The sequence below is a fragment of the Nannobrachium achirus genome (assembly GCF_963921795.1).
Source record: "Nannobrachium achirus genome assembly, chromosome: 2".
In the NCBI taxonomy this organism is placed as follows: Eukaryota; Metazoa; Chordata; class Actinopteri; order Myctophiformes; family Myctophidae; genus Nannobrachium; species Nannobrachium achirus.
The window spans coordinates 38118836-38141574 of NC_137811.1; the positions used below are offsets into that span (position 1 = coordinate 38118836).

Consider the following 22739-nt stretch of genomic DNA (forward strand, 5'->3'; position numbering starts at 1 on the left):
ACACAGATCCTTCTGCTGAGCTGGTCGAGTCATCATTGTGATGTCAGAACAGGTCAGCTATATCCATATCATGTAGAGGTATTGGCCAGCTCCATATACTGTATGGCTATGGAGCGTGACACACAAACGCCCAGGATCTGCAGGTTGTCATAGTAAATGCGATCTACAATAATCATATCACTATGGTCTATAGAGTAAATGGCTAAATGCATTGAACAAATCAACCAAAGGATGAGCCATCGTTTTAACAAAGACAAAGTTGAAGTAATTGATAATGGAGCCAAGGAAGAGCAATTAAAGGCCAGTGCTCAGCTTGAATCGGTAATGTTAAAAATCGGTAATGTTAAAAACCACAACCCAAGCCAAAACTCTTGGTGTAGACCTGAATTTTAACTGCCACATTTTGGTTGCCACATTTCTGGTTGGTCCCTGACTGACCAACCAGCAGGCTCTATTTGCCTTGTCACGCCCTGGTTCCACCTTTTTTATGCTGAATTTGCTAAAACATAATTTCTGGAGAAATGAAAACATTTAAAAACATGCTGAGTCACGAAAGAAACCAAGTTTGAAATGAGAATTGAATATACAGAATAACAATATTAAGCAACTGAATTGCAATGGTAGTGGATGGAATGTCCCACCGAATGTCCCACCGAGACACAGCAACCAATGGGTGTGAAGAGGGGCGTGACAACGGGCGGGATTTGACAAAGGGTGAAACAAAGTCAGCCTATAAGAATATATTAAGAAATAAAGGACGTATGTCTCAAGATTTGTAAAAATGTGTCCATGCATTCATCTGCAGTAGACTTGACTACTGAAACATGTCTTCCTAAAAATCGATCATATGACTGCAGTTGATTCAGAACACTACTTGAGTCCTTACTGATAAACATCTAGAAAGTGGATCATATCGCTCCAGTTCACTTTATACTGGCTCTCTGTGTTTCAAGGAATTGATTTCAGAATACTACTGTTAGTTTATAAATCATTGACTGGTGTAGGGCCAAAACCAAGATACATCTCGTATCAACCATCCAGACACCTCAGGTTGTCTGGCACAGATCTGCTTTCTGTCTGCAGAATCAAAACTAAATGTGGAGAAACAGCATTCATTCTTTATGCGCTGCATGTCTGGAATAAACCCCCAGGAGAATGCAGGTCTGCTATAACTCTTACTTATTCTAAGATACCTTTCTGTTTGCTGCCTGCCTATCATTCAATAATTATTTTGTGTTTATTTGGAATATATTCAAATATCCACTCTGTTCATAAATGGATGATGATTTTTCTGTCTTGATGTCTTATTGCTTTCTGTCTTGTGTACATTGTGTTGAAACGTGCTAAATAAATGACCTTAGCATGCCTCTTCCTGGGGCGCCCACTGGCCTGGTGGTCAAGGCGCATACCACATACTAGGCTATATGATGCCTGCTGGCGTTGCCGGTTCAATTCCCGATCCGGAGGACCTTTGCCACATGTCATTCCCCATTTCCTGTCAGTCTACTGTCCTATCAAATAAAGGCATAAAAAGCCCAAAAACAAAGCATGCCTCTTCCTTACCAGGCCAAGATTTGAGTCAAGTGATGACATTGACATTTCCAGCGCATAAATAAAAATGACACATAAAAAGAAAACACAATAGATCTTGAAGTTACATCTATCAATAATAGCCAGGCCAACTGTCAAAGACCTCTCACAAACTCAAAGGAAGTTAACTTCAAGCTGTTGAATGTTAACATCAATTGAATGTTTGAACCATAGAATTTGTCCTGATTCAGGTTCAGGTAGTAGCACCTTAAAAGTTGAAGTATTTTAATTTATTATTATTCTTTTTTTATGCAGTTTTAATATTTATCTCACAATAAGTCAGAATACCGTGAGGAGCTTTTCCAACATGTTAAGGTTATAATTAACATTTGATTGATTGGTTAATTGATTGATATTTAAATAATAATTAGCCAAAGCTTTTATGAGAAAGTGTTTAAAATGTTACTACATGTAGCTACATCATAGTCAGGCTGTGTGAACATTAAGGTTGAAAAGAGTTGCTTGCTGGTGCTGCTGGTGCAGCAATGACTGCTGAAAAGGTGGTAGAAAAAGTGCTAGTAGTAATCTTTACTTAATTAAAAGTATCAATACTGCAATGTAATAATACTCCGTTACAAGTAAAAGTCCGGGGGGTCACGCTATGGGCTTGTAGATGGCCTATTTTCAAATAGGCATTTGTAATGATAATTCAAATCTACAAAGTAACCTTTTTCTTTTTTACTTTTTTTTTTTGTAAAGTTTTCAAATAACTGTATAGTGGAGTAAAAAGTACATTTGCTTCTGAGATATAGTGGAGTGGAGGTAAAAGTATTGAAAATTGGAAATACTCCAGTAAAGTGAAAGAAAAAATGCCATGTATCAAAATACAACAACAACAACAAAATTAGCAGTAGCCAAAATATATCTAAAAATAGGCTTTTGAAGAGGTGTTGGTGATTACAATAAATCATACAGATTAACTTATTAAGACCACTGAAAGAGTGCTCAGTCCGTTGAATCACAATCAACTATTACTACACCACTGCTGCCGAACATATTTGAGCCATTTCAGACACCTTGTCAATACCCTTTCCAGTTGTCTCAAGGCCAATAGCACCATGAAGCTAATGAAATCATCACACAGAACAAATTCAACCACTTAAACCCCAAATGTTGTTGAGCGGAGTCCCTCTGGGCTCTATTCTAGTGACTTTTCTGTTTTTGAAAATGACATGCTTGTTAAGCATAGTTCTTTAAAGTTAAGGTTTAGTTTAGGCATAGTTTACTGAGGTAAGGGTTAAGGTGGTTAGTAGGGGTGTAACGATATAGTAACTGTATCGAAATATCGAAATGAAAACAGCTAAAATCGAAATCGTATCGTTTTATTTTGTATCGTATCGAATCGGCAGTGCAAAGAATTGATTGTATCGATACTACCTACTTGTCCATTGTATTTAGCATTTTTAAGAAGAAAAAATAAAGGGAGGGGTTTAATTACTTTTCCTTTCCATATGGGGCTGTTAAGTATGACATCATTTTGTAGGCAGAGGAGAATTTCTGCCCCCAGTTTCTGTGAATCTTTTTACTATTTTTACCATTTACACATTTTTCTTCTCTTTGTTGTTGAAAGGAAAATGTTAGAATTACTTTAGTCGTTATTTTTGTCTCGGATCTGTTGAAATAGCGAGGGACAGAAAATGCTCTGGGGGCAGAGTTCTCCTCTGCCTACAAAATGATGTCACGGCTTAAAAGCCCCATAGCTACACTGGTCTATCGATAAATGTGTGTAATCTCTGGGTTCATGTCAAGGTGCAGGTTTGTCAATATACAATGTCCATGTATTTGGCAGATAATCACTGTGTTTACTTATTTATATCCATAATAATACATGTGTCCCTTAAAAACCTGCACTATCCAGACTTTTCACACAGATTTAATTTTTTTGCTAATTAGTTACTATATCGATTTTAAAGTTGTACCATGTAACTTTTTTTATAAAACAAATCTTAAAATTGTCCTAACTCTTAAATCGCTAAAGTTTTAGAACACCCACTCCGTTATTTTCAGCTTCTGAAGCCTTCTCTTTATATGTTTTCTATGATCCTGACCGGGGTCCGGTTTTCGCGCAAAAATTACGTCATCATACACTACCGGCCAATCACAGCGAGGGTTATACACTGCCGGCCAATCACAGCGCATCTTGAAGTGGGGTCGCTAGCTATCACAATAGGGCGGCCATATTTGTAGGCGCCCGTGTGTCTCTATCTATACTCGGGTGAAACACTCCGTTTCTCCGGAATGCCTGAACGCACAGGAACCAGGGACCCCTCTAAAGATAGATCTCGGCGAGGTGGAGGCAGACGCGGGGGTGACGCGGGGGTGTGAGGCCCGGTCCGCGGCGAAAAACGGCCGAAAGACGCAGACGCTACTGACCACTAGTTGAGCAACTTACACAGTATAGCTTTAAATCATTGAATCGAATCGTATCGTATCGCCATGAATGAACCAATATCGTCCATGTATTGCATCGTCAACCATGTATCGTGATATGTATCGAATCGCTATTAAAATGTATCGTTACACCCCTAGTGGTTAGGCATAGTGCCCATTCTTCTCCCCCCAAAATGCCCACTCTTCCAGGTGCCCTGCCCAATCTTCTCTAGTGCCCACTCTTCTCACCCAAAGTGTCCACTTTTCCGTGTGCCCACTCTTATCCTGTATTCGGCTGCAGACCCCCATATGAAAATATGTTGTGTCAGGGACCCCCATACAAGATGATGCATCAATTCACATCACATCGCATCACTTTGTGAGCTTGTATGTAGATCTATCTGTTTTCAATTGGTTTCAAATTGTGATTTTTGCCTGATGCGAAACCCCCCCTAAGGACTCTCAAAAGTCCCTAGACCCCACTTTTTGGGAACCACTGAATTAACGTAGGCCTACTTGTAGGCCGGCAGGGCCGGTTTCTGCTTTTAAGCAATAAGCAGTCGCTTAGGGGCACAATCACTAAGGGGGAAGCACATCACAGGGGGAGAGAAAAATAACTCTTTGGTTGTGGTTTTGGAGTGTTAGGAATAACTGTGCCAAAGTTTTCTATGTGTTTCGTCCACCGATAGCGGCCGAGTAGCCGTATATTCAAGGTGTGTGAACTTCATTACATTCATTCATTCTGTACAGGATTGGTTTGAACATTTCCATAACTCTGGATAGTTTGATCGTTGAAATTTGTCGCCGCAGTCATGCGTGCGAAAACCTTGCCCAACGAACCGGGGGTTGTTACACCGCTGGTTTTGAACCCCCTAAATATTTCCGGCCGTGCGGCCAAGAGGTGTCCCTGGTTTTCACCTCTGGGAGTTCCAGCAAGAACGTCAAGTGAAGTCACTTTCACCCCTGGTTTTGGGGGTCATGAAAAAAAATCTTGCTTATAGGGCCACCAGAATAATCCTAGAACCGGCCCTGAGGCCTGGGCTAGCGCAGGCCAGGCTTTCTTCTCCCAGAGACTCCCACCAATGCAGCCATACAGGCTGTTACTATGTATGCACGAGCAGAGAGAGAGAGGGTGCGCGCGGACCGGGCTATGGGGCGGGAGCGCGCGTGGAGGCGGTCCGGGGCTGCCTCAGTTTTTCTGTAATCGCTTTTCTGTCGCTGCTACCTCCAGTTAAATAGCAAGGACACGAGAGCGAGCGAGCAGACGAGCCGTGTAAAAAAGGATATACTTTTCACCTGGGATTATAAATACGGAATAACCCATCGACGGCCAGCTGCCAGGTAATATTAAACTAATATAAAAGCCCGTCTCGCTTTTAGATGCAACGTAAAGTAAGTAAAAATGTCCCGCTGAAGTGGCGTTTTTTCCAGTGAGGAGGAGGAGGCGGAGGAGGAGGGGGGGACGTTCCTCCCTTTGTGCCGAGGAGGTACTGGGGGTCAGTGCACTCCTCCATGCACACAATGTGGACACTCCGCGAAAAGAAAACAAAAAAACCTTGAGGATTGAGGAATCATCGCGCATTTCGTGAGCCTCGTTGTGTTCATCTCGCCCTGCCTGGCTCGGCTGTCTGTCGGTCGTCGACTAGCAGCAGCTAGCTTGCCCTCGATCGTCAGCCCCAGCCAGCCAGCCCCCCCGGTCTGGATGATCACAGCCGAAGCAAGGCGTTCTCTGCGTATTTTTCCTCTCCCCGAGTTTAAAACGGCCGAGAGGCCTGGTGTTTCTGTTAAATACCCCGTGGTAGTGGTGCGGCTGCCCTTCTACTTTCCCCCCTTGTCTGCTGTAGCCCCTAATGATGTTATTATTGCTCTGTGTGTATGTGTGTGTGTGTGTGTGTGTGTGGACTGGAGGAGGACGACGGGCTCCATTTCATTCGGAGAGGGGGCGGCGGGGTGTGTGCGTGTTTGTGTGTGCGTTGGAGGAGGGGGGGGGGGGGTCCGACCTATTGTGTTGGTCGTCCTTAATGTTGTTGACTTTATCCTATTTGATCGATGTCTTTTGATAACGGCCACAATAACAGTAAATCCCCCCCTCGATCACCCCCTCCTCTCCCTCCCATCTCACTTGGCCTTTGATGGATTTCACAGGCTGCAGTCTTCACACGTTGTCTGATGTCACATCTCAAACGTTTTGCGGCTGTGTTGGCGAGTCGACGCATGTTTCTTTCATTCTGACGAGTGCTATTGGGTACATTTTAGGCGTTGATGTCCCTATCATGGATGGAACACCCCCACCACCACCCCCGGGGGAAAGGCGAGCCGTTCGTGCCACTTTTAGTTCACCGTTTTGATTAACAGCTTCCCCCTCTTCTCCCTGGGATATATAGACTGCCCTATCGGTTTCAGTTATGTCATACAATATGTTTATTTTAGCGTTCCACGAAGAGCGCTTGACATAATGGGACAGGGGCGATCTATGTGTCCCACCACCACCACCACCATCACACACTCAGGGGGTACAGTGGTCTGCTCCATGTGTGATGTGTCTCTTTCTGATCTGTCACGGATGAAACGGTTACAACTTTGTAATTGCATTCCGCTCCCACTCAGCAGGTTATCAATAAACATATCGTCAATTCAATGGGTGCAGTTATCCTGACCTAGAGGATTTCCAAGCCTTCATCATTGTGACAAGAAGCATGGACCTCGGGCAGTGGCGTCAGTTCAGAAAAAGCTAAGGTATGGCAACATGACTGGTGTCAAGACACCAGTCATGTTGCCATACCTTAGCAACAGGCACGATACATTTATTTTAAGAAGTACACTTTTTTTTTTACCCCATTTCTACGTTTTGGACTGGATATGGCAGCCTGGTACGTTGTTCAAGTGCAGCTAAACTTGGCATGTTAGTAAATAAAACGTGCCACAAAACAATAATGAATTCCACCTGTGCAGCTGACCTGCGGAATCTGGGAATATAACATTTTGTCAAGATGGGGAGAATACAAGTGTGGAGAATATAATTATAGGTCTAATACCTTGTTAAAGTGACCATTTTGTAAAATTGTCCATTTGTAGTTATTTTACTGTAATTTAACAACATAATAACCAGCACAGATAGACAAAGAGACATTCATGGATTTATATTTAAAAACAAACTTTTATTTCTCCCCCTGGACCCAGGGTATGGCATCTACATACACCTGCCATACCCAATTGACGCCCCTGATCTCGGGAGAAGAGAAGGCCACGTTCTGTTTTCCTTTCTTTGTGTCGATGACTCATTAAATTGACTTGATCGTGTGTGGGTCCTAATTAATAGCCCACCGCCATCACATTATATAGGCGTGTAGCTTTATCCCCTGTCAGTTCTTTGTGGGCTGCTATAAATGTCTACCTTCTTTGCCCACTCTCACTCAGCACGTCCTGCAACCAGTAGCCTATTCTATTTTAGCACGACCAAGCACGACCAACTGCACATCCATGAAATGAACACCCCTTAACTTGGCTGCCCCCAAATGTAAAAATGTTCCTGAGATTAGATTGACTTTATTGTCCACTCCGTAATGGCAATTTGCCTTCACTTCAAAACCCTCAGTGTTCACTTAACTCAGTGGTTCTCAACCTGTGGGTCGGGGGGTCTCCAAATTATTTTGGGGGATCCCCAGATGATCAACCCTTGTTGTAAAAAACTAAAGTTGTCCTTTAATGTGCAACTTTGTTTTCTCACTCAACAGTAAACAAACCAACACAAAGTTTAAGTGAGGGTATGTGCACATTTCTAAAGTGACAATTTAAGGACTTTTTAACACCTAAAATGACAAATTAAACATTGGCCAAATTGTCAAATATTAGAGACAGAAATTGTGAAAATAGCCGATCTACATGCTCACAACGCCTCGCGTTGCGAGCATGTAGATCTGCTATTTTCACAATAGAACCGTGTGGTATACAAAATGTAATTCCTCAACTCCTAGTGCTCGTCAGGGTGGGGGGGTCCCCAGTTAAAATATGATTATTTTGGGGGTCACGGCCAGAAAAGGTTGAGCACCACTGACTTAAGTGTACAAATGGACCCAACACTGGGGATTTCACAGTGTTCCCTCCCTCTCTCTCTCTCTCTTCTCTCTATCTCTCCCAGAGGTGACTTGACATGATAACTTTCTTCCATTTTCAGGGCCCAAGATGTCCAGCGAAGTGCAGAGACCGGACGACAGCCCCAGCACCAGTGGGGGCAGCTCGGACATTGAACAGCGCGAAGCGGCGCCACCGGAACAGGAGCGGGAGCAAGCACAGCCCAAAAAGAAAGAGACCAAGATCTCAAGTAAAACCGCTGCTAAACTCTCCACCAGTGCCAAGAGGTAAGAAGAGCGTGAGTCTGGTTCAGACACGTGGTATTTAGGCAGGGCATGTTTGTTTGAAGGCCTCTCTCTCTCTGCCCCCGGGATGTGGGGTGTGTGCGTGTGTGTGTGTGGGGGGAGTTGAAGTTAAATAAAGCCAATAGGGCCCGCTGGCATTGTTACTTTGATCAGTGTTGCTATTCAGTATGCCACTGAACCCACATAAAGAGGGTAATTTATACAGATGTCAGATACTCAAGGTGGTTTTAAAAAAAAAGGTACTCCAAGTTATTAGATACTCAAGTGATACTCAAGATGTCCTGCATGGTGTAGATGGCCTACACTTCTCTGAGAATCGTATTTATTTATTGGAGCAGATTGAACCATACACACTAGTGAAATCCTCCGTTTTAATGTATCCACGTGTAACTCTTGAGAGTTTACAAGTGTACGAGTGTACATTCTCAAGAGTTAAATGAACAATAAGGATTTTAGTGCATACACTGCACCACTCCTGTTTCCCCAACCAAGCAGCACCACTTGCCCCCTAGCAGACTAGGCAAGTAATTCTCAGAAAGGCAGGCGATGACAGAATTATGCAACCAGTTGAGCAAGCGTATTTTTATGACAAAAGATTGATTTTATGATCTCCCTTTTGCGTGTATTGTAGCACTAACTTACTGCAGCCCCCCAACACACTGCCTTCAGACTGAAGAAAACTGTAAAGTTTAGAAGCTTTGCCGTTGTCGGAAATGCTGTTTATTGTCAATATTACTGAGGATTATTGATGCTCTGCAGATACACCTTGGCAACAGCGTTGGAACAATTGCCCTTCAGTTATCCTTTGGCATCTGCTGTTGAATGTCATTGCAACAATCTTTACGTATGCCACTGTAATGTTATGGTGCAGCTCTAGCTTCCATTCAGTTCAGTAGAACTTCATTTATTTATCCCATATGGAACATCAAAGTAAAATATGAAAAATAAAGGTACAAGTCAGTGCAAATTTGTGCATTGTTTCCTAGCAGCAGGTATTTTTTTAATCCATATTACGCTTATCATATTGATTGCAACTGACAGCTTTATTACTGTGTAATGACATTATATGACCCATTAATAATTAGGTAGGTAATGTTTGCATAGACGCACCCATGCATCTGATGTGCTTTTAATTAAGTACTTTATTTCTTGATCACTATAGAATTAGCAGACATTTGTTAATTTGATCGATTTTATAATGATGAATCAATTGATCTCTAACAACAGATTAAAACATGAATGTTTTATTTTTTATTTTTCCAGGATTCAGAAAGAGCTTGCAGAAATAACACTAGACCCACCCCCAAACTGCAGGTAGGTCAATGTTATCTTTCTAACTAGATCTTTAGATCTCTGTCTGTACCCAAATGGAGCTTTTATGGTCACACTTCTCTTGTTGTTAGACCATGCAAATGTTTCCTGAATAAACCAACTATGGATGGATGATGGACAAAAGATTGTGCTTTAGTGCACATGCCTTTTGTCTCTCTGCTGCCACACTGCCATAATGCTATTCTGTGGGTTTTGTTTGGGATGATAATCTCTGGCAGATTAGTGAAACTCCTGTCTATTCTAGGGCTGTTTACTCCTTAAAACACATTAAAACATCAGAGGAAAAGCAGCGGTGTGACTTAAAAATGCTGTTTCGAGTCTGATGTGGTTCCCCCTCGTTCTTCTGGGGATTTACCACAGACAATGGTTATTGTGTGCCACTGCCACGGCCCTTGGCCCTTTGAGGAAGAGATACAGTATGTCGCTAGCGAGTGGCAGACCACGTGTGTTTCATCCACGCTGTTAACGTGACTAAAGGCATCCTGTGGGGACACAGCACAGAAGCCAGCTCCTATTAACTTAAATAACACAAAGTGACATTGTCATTGATTATGCCTTTGTTTATTACAGCGCTAATTATCCCCCCAAATCAGCACTCAGAGACAAATTAAGAAAGAAAATGGAGGCCAAACCTAGATCCAGGATGTTTGACTGCTGAGGAAGACGAGCCCTGTAGGGCGTTGAGATGTTGACGGGCACCTGTTTAAAACGATTAAGGAAAATTACTTTTACTCATCTGGTGGTATTGAATTACGGTACTTAATCTCAGAAAGCCTTGTTGAGGGAACACATTGATGAGTCTCATCCGAAAGTCTAATGCATGATTTATACTTCGTTGCATGTCTGTGACGCACACCAAAATGGTGGATCTGCTAGCTCACAATGCATCGTGCTGTGATGCGTTGTGAACGTTGTGAATATCCGCTATTTTCAGTGCACGGCAGGATGTGCAACAAAGCATAAATCAGGCATTTCTCATTTCAAAACCTGCAACATAGGGTTATTTTTTTTCTTCATGACTTAGAAATTATCTATTTTCAAAAGGTAAGGCTAAAAGAGAAGAGAAAAGATTTAGGTATTTGCTCGAAAGATTTAGCTGCAAGTCGTTTGAAAGTAAAATAATCGCTAGCAGAAATGTCACACTTGGCAGGGGATTTGTTGCCTGGGAAACAATTAAGCTTCAGGATAATTCCTTCTGTGTGTTCCTTCTCTGTGTCTCTGTGTACACAAATTATAATGTGGTTCCTTTTGATTCACTCAAATAGATTAGTGGTCTATATCACACTCAACGGCTGAAAACCTCTCAAGATGGCGCCACCATGTCATTGAAGTCAATGGGGGAGGGGGGGGGGTGTAGCCCGTTCTTGATAGCAATGATGTAATCAATTTATCAAGTCATGTTTCTCATGTGAACAATCAGGGGCGCAATTTACATATTTGCACAAACACGTGCGCATGGCGGAGCCAATGTCGTCATTTGTATGCCACGCAACACTTGCTTCTGGCCAGGTTGGCCCTGAAAGGTTATTCATTTCATTCCCCCAGCACAAATGGAGTCACAGCCTGTTGGCCCCCCTTCAGGAGACAGACAGTGAGTCGCGCGTTAAAGAGATTCACCTTGGTACATTCAACACCCAGAGCTGGAGGCCAACTGATGTATTTCTTTCATCTGTCTCTCTTGTGAGAAGCTCAGGCAGGAGAGAATTCCCCAACCTTGTCATTGTGTAGTAAAACCACGCAGCCTCCTCGGTACCATCGACAGTGTTGTTGTTTGTATCACCCATGGAGATGTGAATTGGATTATGCCGTGGTGCACTGCAAAGTAGAGAGTAATGCTTTATTTGGTTCGGTGTATACACAGCAACATCCTCATTGTTAATTTATTCATTTGTAACTCTGAACTATACTCTCATAGTTAAATTAAAAGTGAAAATTGAAAGTGAAATAATAGAAAATAATACATCAATGGTCAAATGGACTGCGGCCATTATCCATGTGTGTTTTCATTGGGTGAGGTACTTCTTCCCCTTAAAGTTGTACCATGTAACTTTTTTTATAAAACAAATCTTAAAATTGTCCTAACTGTTAAATCGCTAAAGTTTTAGAACACCCACTCCGTTATTTTCAGCTTCTGAAGCCTTCTCTTTATATGTTTTCTATGATCCTGGCCGTGGACCGGATTTCGCGCCAAAATGACGTAATCTGCATCATCTGTATACGTTGTGTATACGTTGCCCAATCACATCGCCGATCATGCACACATGGTACACTACCGGCCAATCACAGCGCATCTTGAAGTGGGGTCGCCATATTTGTAGTCGCCCGTGTGTCTCTTTACTCAAAAGGTAATCTCGCCTACCAGGCAGGGTGAAGTAGTCCGTTTCCCCGGAATGCCTGAACGCACAGGAACCAGGGACCCCTCTAAAGATAGCTCTCGGCGTTGTGGAGGCAGACGCGGGGGTGTGAAGGTACGAAAAACGGGCGAAAGACGCGAACGCGACCGCGGTTTGCTATAGGGCTACTGACCACTAGTTGAGCATCTTACACAGTATAGCTTTAACACTTCCGCTGCTAAACACGTCCAGGAACGTGATACGAATTATGGGGCAGTGGCGCCATGGCGATGGTGAGCCAAAACAACTCGGCCAAATGGAACTCGGCCGCCAGCATCAGGAAGCGTCTAATCTCCATAGGCTCCTATTCATTGCTGATGCAAAGAAACGGCTTCATCTCGGAATCCACTTCCAAAAACGCAGAGAACCGTTTTTTTCACGGCAAAATAAACATACTCTGCTGCCATTACAGACCGTGAATTTCCACAACATGGACTTGATTGTGGCTTCCGGGGCTCTTCAAAATAAAGCGCAAGTGAATGGTGGCACTCTATAGGCAAATAATTACCAAAATGATGGCATCCCAAATGTTAAAGCCATGTTTTGAGGCATCCTGCAATGGATGGCTCTCTCTAAGCATTATCAAAATGTTGCAAACTACCTTATAGACTTAACTCATGTGTGCCAGGCCCGATAATCCCGAGATTATTTCAATGTCTTTCCCTGCCAGGCCCGTCGCCCGATAATCCAGAGAAAAAAATTTTTTTTGAAAAAAAAAAAAAAAATCAAAAAATGTTTTTCCCCAAAAATGTAGTAGGCATGATAGCAATCGCGAAATTGCATGTTTAACCCCCTTAGCAACCCCATCTTTCAAACATGGCAGCCATCTTTGTTTACATTTTAGGAAAACATAATGGCTGCTATCTCATGAATGCCTGAACGGATTTCCATTCGGATTTTTTTGTTTGAAAGCTGTGAGCAATGTGGACACACGTGGTGCATTATCTAGGCATGGGTGTGCATGATCCGTGCACTATGAATTACATGGAAGTCTTTGGAGACTGGAGGCATATGAGAGTACGAAGGTATTGTTAAATGGCAGGGAATGTGTTAATGTATTTCAAAGTTAATGCATCCCATTTCTGAAAACAATTGTTGATTTCCAAAATAAACGTAGGACTCTTTTGGAAAGGTACTTCCAACCTTTATCATTTTTAACTGTGCTTTGGCATCACATGAAAAACCTTTCAAACAATTACATTTTCAAATAAAACAAAAACAAAATTGGTACAGGTTTATCCTATGTTACTCACCTCTCCAAAAATGCACAAGAAGTATTTAAATTCCACCCATAGCTCCACCCATAGCGCTATCTTACTCACAGTATTGTGACGGCTCGCTCATCACCCTGACATAGTCTGACATGCATTTAAACAATGAGAACATTTTGAAATCCAAGAGGATTTGACATGGTAATTATTCTGTCATACACTTCAAGTTCAAATATTTTGCACTTGTGTGTTTACATCAGATGCAAATTAAGCAGGATTTGAAAAGAAAAGCACTTCTCTGGACTGGAACTGTTATCTAGGCAACATTCTGTGACAGGCCTACACACATAATAGGGAACAATACTCAGTTTAAGGATTACTTTGATAGGGCCTAGGACACTTCAATCAATATTGTTGAAGCACACTTAATGTAATTCTCTTTCAAAGCACCGAAACGCTTAAGGGCTTTGCACACAGGCGCGTTTTTTTTTTCTTTTCTTTTTCGCACGGAAAAAACGGACTATTTCATTTTTTAAAAAGAAAACAATGATACTCTATGACCTCATGCAAACCGGCTCCGAATTTGCCATGCGGCAGGTGGCTGCGGCAGTGCGTTTTCCCCGATTTGTGCGTCTTGTCGCATGCGGTAAAAACTCATTGACTCCTTTTATGACTCCTTTTCGGATCCGCAGTGTGGATTCCGCACAGCCTTGCACACCAAATCCAATGCGTTTTAATCATCCAGCAAACGGAAAAAAACGCAATGGATGAAAATCGCGCCTGTGTGCAAAGCTCTTTAGAACAATTAAATCTGGAGCCGCTCAAGACAATGAATGGCAGATTAATTTGTAGATCTGTAGATTGTTTGACTTTTTGTCCAGTTTAACTGGTGGAGTCAGTTCTGAACAAGAATGTAGCCATATTATCCACCCCATTGACCACCTAGCTCTCTGGGTTCTGGCTTTAGCACAGAGCTGTTTGTGTTCTCAACTGTTAATGGTGCCATTCCAGGCTATTTTTAAGATGTCTTTGACAAATTGTTGTTGTTCTACTGGACAAAATAATAACGCAGCACACAGACACATCCAGTCCTTCCTTTATGGGTCTGTTTTTCGTGCAGGTCAATTCTAACATTTCAGAGTTAAATTTAACATTGCATTTAACATTGCATTTTACCGGGTAAAAGGAGAAAGAAAATGGCTTAGGAAAACCACCAACACACTTCCCCCGCCTTAACCACCAGGATTGATACACAGATGATCAATAACAACCCAAAAATAGCCGTTACACCTCATGGAAACTATGGGAATTGGCAATAGCCATTGCATAGCTTTTTTGAATCGGAGTGGAAGGAATTAATATTCCCTTATCATTCCCCCTGACTCTCTACCCTATTCTATCATCCTCATCTACTTGTTCTGATAGGCTCCTGTCGAGGGAAAGAAAGTCATTTCTACCTTTTACTCCTTATTTCCTTTCATTCCAAGCTCTTCCAAGCTCTTCCGTGTCACATGCATGATCTCTTCTTAGTGTACTGGCTGTGTGAAGGCTTGTACCTTCTCACATCCTTACTAGTGAATGCCTGTCATTTGGCACATTGGGATTTGGACACTGAGAGAGCGGTCGCTCTCATAATTCATTCTGGACATGCAGTAAAATGTTCTGTTAATTTAACTCTTGAGTTACAAATGGATAAAAAGGAGCGTGACACAAATGCCCCCCATCTAATTGGTTTGATGATGCAGTGTCCCAACAATGCCCAAAACCAGAGCTGTCACTCCCCGATGACATCATGGAGGGAATGTTCTTTTCCCGAGACACCCAGCTGGTCATTTCGTCATGTGTTCAGTCACTCTGGCTCCCGTCCCAGACGTGGATATATGTATCTCTATCATTATCAAGTGTCACCGAGAAGCTTCCCTTTGTCAATGAGGTCCCTTGACCTCTAATTGTCTTTTCGCTGATGGGGTAATTTTCATTTCTGTGGCAACTGCATGTTGGCGATGTGCTGTGCTGTGCTCCTATGGGAGTTTGTGATGAGTGACGCACCCAGAACCATTTTTCACAGTGTTGAGTGCCATTAAGCACAGCAGGGAGGGGCATCAATATTCATGAGGGGGGCGGAGACATGGGGGCAGGAGGGGATATAGTGACTGAGTGCCAGAATGCCTCCTGGACATTCTGCGGTCTTCTACTAGTAACTTATACAGTAATATGTGAATAAATCTATAGGTCTGGTTCTCCACAGAAAGCCTGTCTGAAGTGAATAAATATAGCCCAATGTGTTCAGATAACTGCATTTGACCTTAGACATCTCAGTTCTTGTACTATAATATATACACTCATTATGTTATGGATTTTTCCTTCAGGGTCAATCCATCTCAAATCTATCTCGTCTAAATATGTATGAATAGAGTTATCATATTTGTTGTTGTTACATGATTGGCCTGTCCCTCACCATATATATATATATATATATATATATATATATATATATATATATATATATATATATATATATATATATATATATGAACAAAAGCATGGTGCTTTTGTTATTGAAATGAGAATTACTTAACAAAGTGGACATGAATCTGCTCTTAAGACTTAAATGCAATGTATAGTAATGCAGTGCACAATGACACATGGTACAAGAACAACAGAATGTCACCTGTACAGTGAAAAGGGTCAAGACATGGTTCTGGTGTTTGGATTAGCTAGCATTCTCTCAACATCTCCTGTTTAGACTCCCGGTCTGTCGTCATTCATGTCTTGTTACAGTAAGTTCAGAGTGGGAAAGTACTTGCTCCCAGTGAATGAAGGTAACATATGTCCCAGACCTCAAGACATCAGCTCATGTTAATGTGTCCGTAAAGCTTTCCGCCGCAGCCCTTGTTTGACAGCTAATGCCCGTCTTGATTCATGCGTGTCATTGAATTCTCAATGTCCTCATTTGCGAGGTACTTTCTGGCAAACATTTGTCCAGAATGTTATTAATGGGTTTGAGGGGAAACCATGCATGAAGCACCAGCATTTTAGACATTTTGTGGTGGAGTCAGTGTTGTTGCCCTTATGATACGGCTTTCACAGCAGCGGTTTAGGTCAGAGAGAGTCTGTGACAGAATGGTAATCTGTAGCTGATGTCAAAGCAAACACAAGAATCCTTGGCAAGTGAACAAATAATACAAAAGTAAACGGTTGCTTTTAGATTCCATTAACACTTGCACAGGGATATGATCTTAAAACGTAATGTCTTTCTACTTTAAAGTCAAGTCATAAATAATAAGCCCTGCCAAGTGCCAAGTAGGTTTGAGGTGTTTTTTTGTTGTTCTTTTTTTTTTGTGCTGGCTGTCCGTGAGGAAGGGAATTCATTGTTAATTGTAGAACTTTTGCTTAATTTGTGCAATTTACATCCCTAAGGCAGTGATTCTCAACCTTTTCTGGACTTGAAAATGTTGAAAGCATTCCCGGCCACCCATCTGACCATGTAACATGGAAAACGAAATCTGTGTGCATTTTGAGAGCATCTTTATTTTAATGATCATCCAATCGATTGTGTTCCACCTTGGATCAATGCAACTAACATAATATACTTTCAATGGAACTAACGTAGTATACTTTAAGTTCTTATTCTTTTATACATTTTACAACCTACGACTGTAGGTTGCAGTTTAATATCAGAACCGTCAAAACTTATCCTTGTCTGTCCGGACGGACCGGTAACTCCTGACACTATGGTTCCCCTGACACATCACTGTGACATCACAGTGACATCACAGTGATGTCAGATACTCAGAACAGGGATCTCCATATATGGGCATAAACAGGTGACATCACAGTGATGTAAGATCTCCATACATGGGCATAAAAGGGATTCTGTTTGGGATCTCCATGTATGGGCATAAAAGGGATTGTATCCCATAGGATTTCCTGTTTGGAGAACCACACTAACAGAATCCATATATGGCCAAGACAGATGGCGTGACTTTCGCCCTTGAGGGCGAGGTCGCTTTTCGCCCTTAGGTGTCTTACTGGTAATATTACTTTATACTATTATATTATTAAAATCGTTTTTAATAATAAGGCCGGGGCCCAGCAGTGGGCCCCGGCCTACAGGTTGAGAACCAGCAGTACTTATTGCTCTCTTTAATGAGGTGATTTGCCCATGGTGTTAAAAAGAAAATCCATGTTGTACAATATACCTACTACCTCCTAGACAACAAAAAGCTAATGTGGCATCAAGGGGACGCAGTGGAGTATCAAGTGCTCTGGTAGCAGCACTCATTCTGATCAATGACCTTATGGTTAGAACTCCGTTCCCTTGCCAAGCGGCTGCCCGGCCAAACGGCTGCCTGCAGTAATGATGTTGGAGATCGGCTAGAAGCAGCCGAAAAGACCAGAAGCAATCAAATCCTCAGACTGCGTTAATTTGAAGGCATTTAGACTTGGAACGCAAATCTGTGTCACTTTAGATTTTAACCACTTTAACCCTTATTTTATGCCTTTAGCTACATGACTAAAAATATCAGATGCCGCGCTGCGAGCTTGTAGATCTGCTATTTTTCAAAAAACGATTAAAATATGTGCAGGTCTTTGAATATGTTGACCCGATTCTAAAAATGTCTTCTAAATCAGTGGTTCTCAAAATATTTAGTTCCAGGGACCCCCAGAAGCAAATGTTCGCATTCAAAAATACATATATACTAGACCTTACCCGTTCGAAGATATGTGCTCCAAAATATGTGAAACGCACCCGGTGAAAGTGTGTGAGAGAGAGAGAGAAACATTCCTAACTGTGAGAGAAAGGGGTGTGTGTGTGTGGGGCTACAGATCCCATGGCCTGGAGGAACGGACCGTAACCCTGGCAACAGACAGCAGAGTTCAACAGAAGTGGTTAAGAAAACGCTAGAAAAACTGCTTTAATTTGGGAGAAATGAAATTCGGGCTCCGTCAGCGTTGGTATAATGCTAATGGGCAATACCATGTGAACTTTGGGATCAGTTGCTGAAGCGAGTGAATAGATAAACGTAGATAAGCGTGAGCGTTAGAGCGTTAGAGCGTGAGTGAGTTGAGCGTTAGAGCGTTAGAGCGTGAGTTTGGAAAATTATTAGTAGGATATAAAGATTTGCAAAAAATGTTCACGACTTTTCAAAAATAGCAGCTATATCTGCTATTTTTCATTACCTAAAGTATAAAACAATTCCAGTTCTTAATGGGTTAACTGAGTGTGTAGTGTACAAAATGGACTCATCGGTGTGATTTGGTTCCTTTTAGTGCAGTTGGAGTTAGAAATGGACAAAATAGGATTAGACTGTGTCGTCTTTAATCATAGCTGAATAGAGCCTGTGAGTCTATTGACTCTCGAGGAGCAAATTGTTTAAAAAAAGGCACCAAATATAAAGTGCATTTCTTTTCCTTTTTTGTGTACATGGACTAATTTAACTGACATTTAACGAAGATTTAGTAAAACTAGCCTAAAATAAGGGGAAGACTAAAAAAACAGCCCAAACTGAGCACATATGTATATGAAAGCCATTTGAAAATGCAGTCACACCAAATCTTATTTTAAATGCTGCAGAAAAGTAGGGCATTAAGCCCATTGTTATCCTACAAATCGAAGTTTGTTGTAGTTGTAGTTTCATTCTGACAAAAAAAATAAGAAAATCAATGTATTTCTCATGTGATAGATTTTCAAACGACTAGTATTTAGTAAGCGATTAGTAGCGGCACCGTTTTTAAAAGACTAGTTGACTAACTGCGCACATCCCTATTTGAAACTGCTTTATTTTATAACTGGTCTTAGACAATAGCTTATGCAGTCTTAATGGTTCACATTACTGTCACATTCAGCCAAGAATATTCACTAGGATTTAGCTGTTGTCAATATTGTGTTGCCTTGGTTTGAGGTCATGAAGTCCTCATTGTTGGGACTGAAACGTCTTGTGGTGTTTGTTGTGTCATCCTTCACTCCAGGTACACACCGCTGATCTGTGGGTTAAGTGATATTTCTATGAGTCATGATGATGTGCCGTTGATGCATGCGAAGCTTGTGTATTATGGTAATGATAGATGCTCTACATTATTCATTTGTAGCCGGAGGCAAACGTTTGCACTGCATAAGAAGCTCTCTGCAGGCAGCACCTTGGACGCAGAGAGGGAAAATTGCTTACCCCAACAAAATGTGTGTACCTCGGAACCATCTCCCTGAATTAGAATGGAGGGCTAGGGGATAATAAACGGAGCCAGGGTTTTATTTACAGCATTGTAAAACATGAGCTGCTGCCACAGTGAGGGGAAAGAAAAACTTCCTGAAAGAAAGGACAGATTTCTAAACCGCTGCCTCAATGTATACCTCGATCCTCAGCTCAACACCAACGGCCGTTTAGATTGATTGAACCCAGCATGTGAAATTGCCTTCTCGGGGGTAAAATTGTGTTATTCCCTTGGATGTGAAACTCCTGCACGCGTAGGCTACATGTATACAGGCTTCTCCCTTGCAAAACAGGCTTGTTGCGGAATTAACCATCCGGTCAGTAATTGCAGTGTTCACCGTGCAGATGAACAGTAAAAGGCTTGATTAAACACAAACCATGTCATTTGAGACAATAAAGATGAGAAACCGGAGGAAGATGGTGTCACCTCAACCGTTGAGCTACATGGCGGTCTTTGGGCTTTTTCACGGTCAGGGGGAAAGAAGATTGCTTCATTAAAGTCCCTGTTCTGATAGCCTCAGCAGCCAGGCTGATAGAATGGAAGATCTTAACTAAATGAGTATGCCATTAGGGGGGGGGGAGAAGTGCCTGGGGGAGAATGAACCGGAATGGCGAATAATACACATAATAGCTTTACTTTGTGCACGATGGTATTCACAAGCTGAAAAACATACTGATTTACATTCAATTACGGGTTTACTTTTCCATGCTTATTTATTGTCTTTCTGACATCGGGTGTTGACACTGACTGCTTTTCACTGATAGTACTGCCATGCTAAGCATCTTCCCTCTGGCTTGCTGGCTTGCTTCGAAGTGGGCAGGTTTAGGTTTTGTGCATGGTGATGTTGCTATAGTGCTGGTACCATGCAGGGTTGGGTGTTTCTTTTTCTTTAAATATATAACATTTATATTGCATTCTATGTGGTCTGTAAGTATCTCACTTTATTGTAGGCTATTTACAAAAATCAACACAATTGTGAAAAGACAAAAGGTCTAAATTCTTAAAGTCTGCATTGTATTGCCCCTTCGAATTGTTTGTGGTAATATATATTTTTTTTATCAATGTCAGGATAATATTTCATTGACCATACATTATGCACTATCAAGATATGATGAAGAACAAACACATTTATTCCCTGCATTCCTTCATTGTCTGCTTCTCTTGTCATCATGACAAAAAACATTCTTTGAATGAATGTCCTTTGTATAAAGTAACTGTAATTACATTTTAGTATTTGTACACTGACAAATTAGTTTTGCAGAACATCTTGACAGTTTTAATTCTCAAGTAATAGAGGCTGTTCAGACTGCTAACATACCTGAATTCAATTTAATACTACTCATTAGTTTTCAAATTAGCATTTGTTAATGTGAGCAACTCTCTTCCAAGGCCTGAAATAAGAGGACACCATAATCTTTGATATTATGCCAATGTACATTACAACTTGGATATGCTTCAGTGATGCGGTCCTTAACCTTGTAATCCAGGACTTACTCAACTGTCTGTTGGATTAGTTGTGCCTTGCTGTGGATATGAGCCCCATCTGAAATACAATATTTTACCTGTTTGGACAGCTGGTCGGTTTGCAGTATACGTCAGATTAGACATGGTTGCACAAATTCACTGGATAATCGAAAGGTATATTTATTACACGTGTATAGTGCTGTTTCCAATATTTAAAATGTGTCCATGCCTATGAGACGATGATGGTGTGAAGGTGTCCCAAGTCTCTCTTCTTCTTATCAGCTCAGAGCGTGAGTGACATGGGCTGATCATCTGACTGCATCTCCTCTCTCCTCATCAATTTAATCACAACCTGATGTCGGGACGGGACGGGGGGATTAGATTAGCCCACGGACAGACAATAAATGCAAGATTTGCGACTTTGACATAGATTAGCCCAGCTCTCATACCATAAGATAAAGGTTATCATATGTCGGCATAATCTGTACATTGCCCCGTGTCTGGGGATGAGGTAATGTAGATGATTGAATAGGGCAGAGAGCACCCTAGTCTTGCACGCTGCGCTGTACCATAGGATGGAAAGGTCATTCAATATATATGGAAATTAGTACGGCGTTCCTTGCTTATGGATCCTGTCTTGTTACTTGGATGGTGTTCATAATGTGCCGAATTGAGGTGAGACTGAGGTATGAATGAGGAAGTAGGCCTGTAGTACATTCTTCTCCCTGTGAAGAAACCGTTTTCTGAAGGGCCCTTGCATCAGCTGCCTCAGTGGCTTCCTGCATTTCCAGAGCACCCAATCTCTTGTTTTTGTGTGTGCATTGATAAGGCTGTAATTGTCCAAGTGAAGCATATAACAAGATCAATGCTAGATGCAATTACTTGTTCTCTCGCATGCACTGTAATACACAAAATCGCTAGTACTGTTTAAAATGTGTTGACTTGACTACTTGTGTTCTGCTTTCGATGGCTGTCTTTTTGCAGAGTTAGAATTGTTGATTCTATTAAAAATGATGAAGTGCAAAACAGTGGGAGATTGACACTTGAACGACTATCCTCGCAGTAAAAGCGTGAAAGCGGTGTGAATGGGCGGTGAGACGTTTTATTTGGGTGTATCATTGCAGAGGCAGCACTCCAGCCAGCTGTCGAAGCGAGTTCCCACATGATTGTAATCTCGGAGGACAGGGCTGTGGCAGATTCTCACGGACACCCGCACTCTAATGTATCCCAGACTCAAGAAACAAATGACCCAGATACTCACTGAATCAAGGAATTCTGCCGACATCTATTGCAGAACGCAGAAGTAGCCTCACTCCCTCACATGTAGCACTCTTGCTCCCTCGCACAGAGGGTGCGGGCTAATTGTGGGCTGCAACAGACACGGAACTCGTGAGCCGTGGTGTATCATGTTTAATGTCATATATTTGTCCGGCACATCTGTCTGAGTTGAAGAAGAGTGTTTTTTCCAAAGTCAGACAGAGGAGAGAGAGCTTCTGTTTTTTGTTTTGTTTTAGAGGTTACACCATCAGGCTAATTGAGGCTGCACAATTTTAGGTCTGGTGTCAGATTATTGGGCGGGGTTTGCTCTTCTCTCTCCTTGAGCAACTTGTCATTAGGGACGTAACAGTATACTGTTTTACTGTATACTGTGCTATCATCAAACAACCATGGTTCTGAACCATAAGCCTTCACCTGTACAAATATAAATGAACCGTTTAGATTTTATGTAATGCTGCTAGCATGTGACTTTCAGTTAATAAATAAAGATCTTCCTTCAAAGCAAATACCTT

The 22739-nt window shown here is 41.8% G+C and overlaps 1 protein-coding gene across 1 annotated transcript in view; it reads left to right on the forward strand.

The window, feature by feature from the left end:
• The first annotated feature begins 5176 nt into the window (after positions 1-5176).
• The window catches only part of LOC308301389 (ubiquitin-conjugating enzyme E2 E2), a 41071-nt gene continuing 23508 nt past the window's right edge, over positions 5177-22739 (forward strand). Inside the window, exons 1-3 of the mRNA XM_080745363.1 lie at positions 5177-5301; positions 8135-8318; positions 9600-9650. Coding sequence (XP_080601489.1) covers positions 8143-8318; positions 9600-9650 — 227 coding nt within the window. The 5' untranslated portion in view covers positions 5177-5301; positions 8135-8142. The remainder of the gene's footprint in view (positions 5302-8134; positions 8319-9599; positions 9651-22739) is intronic.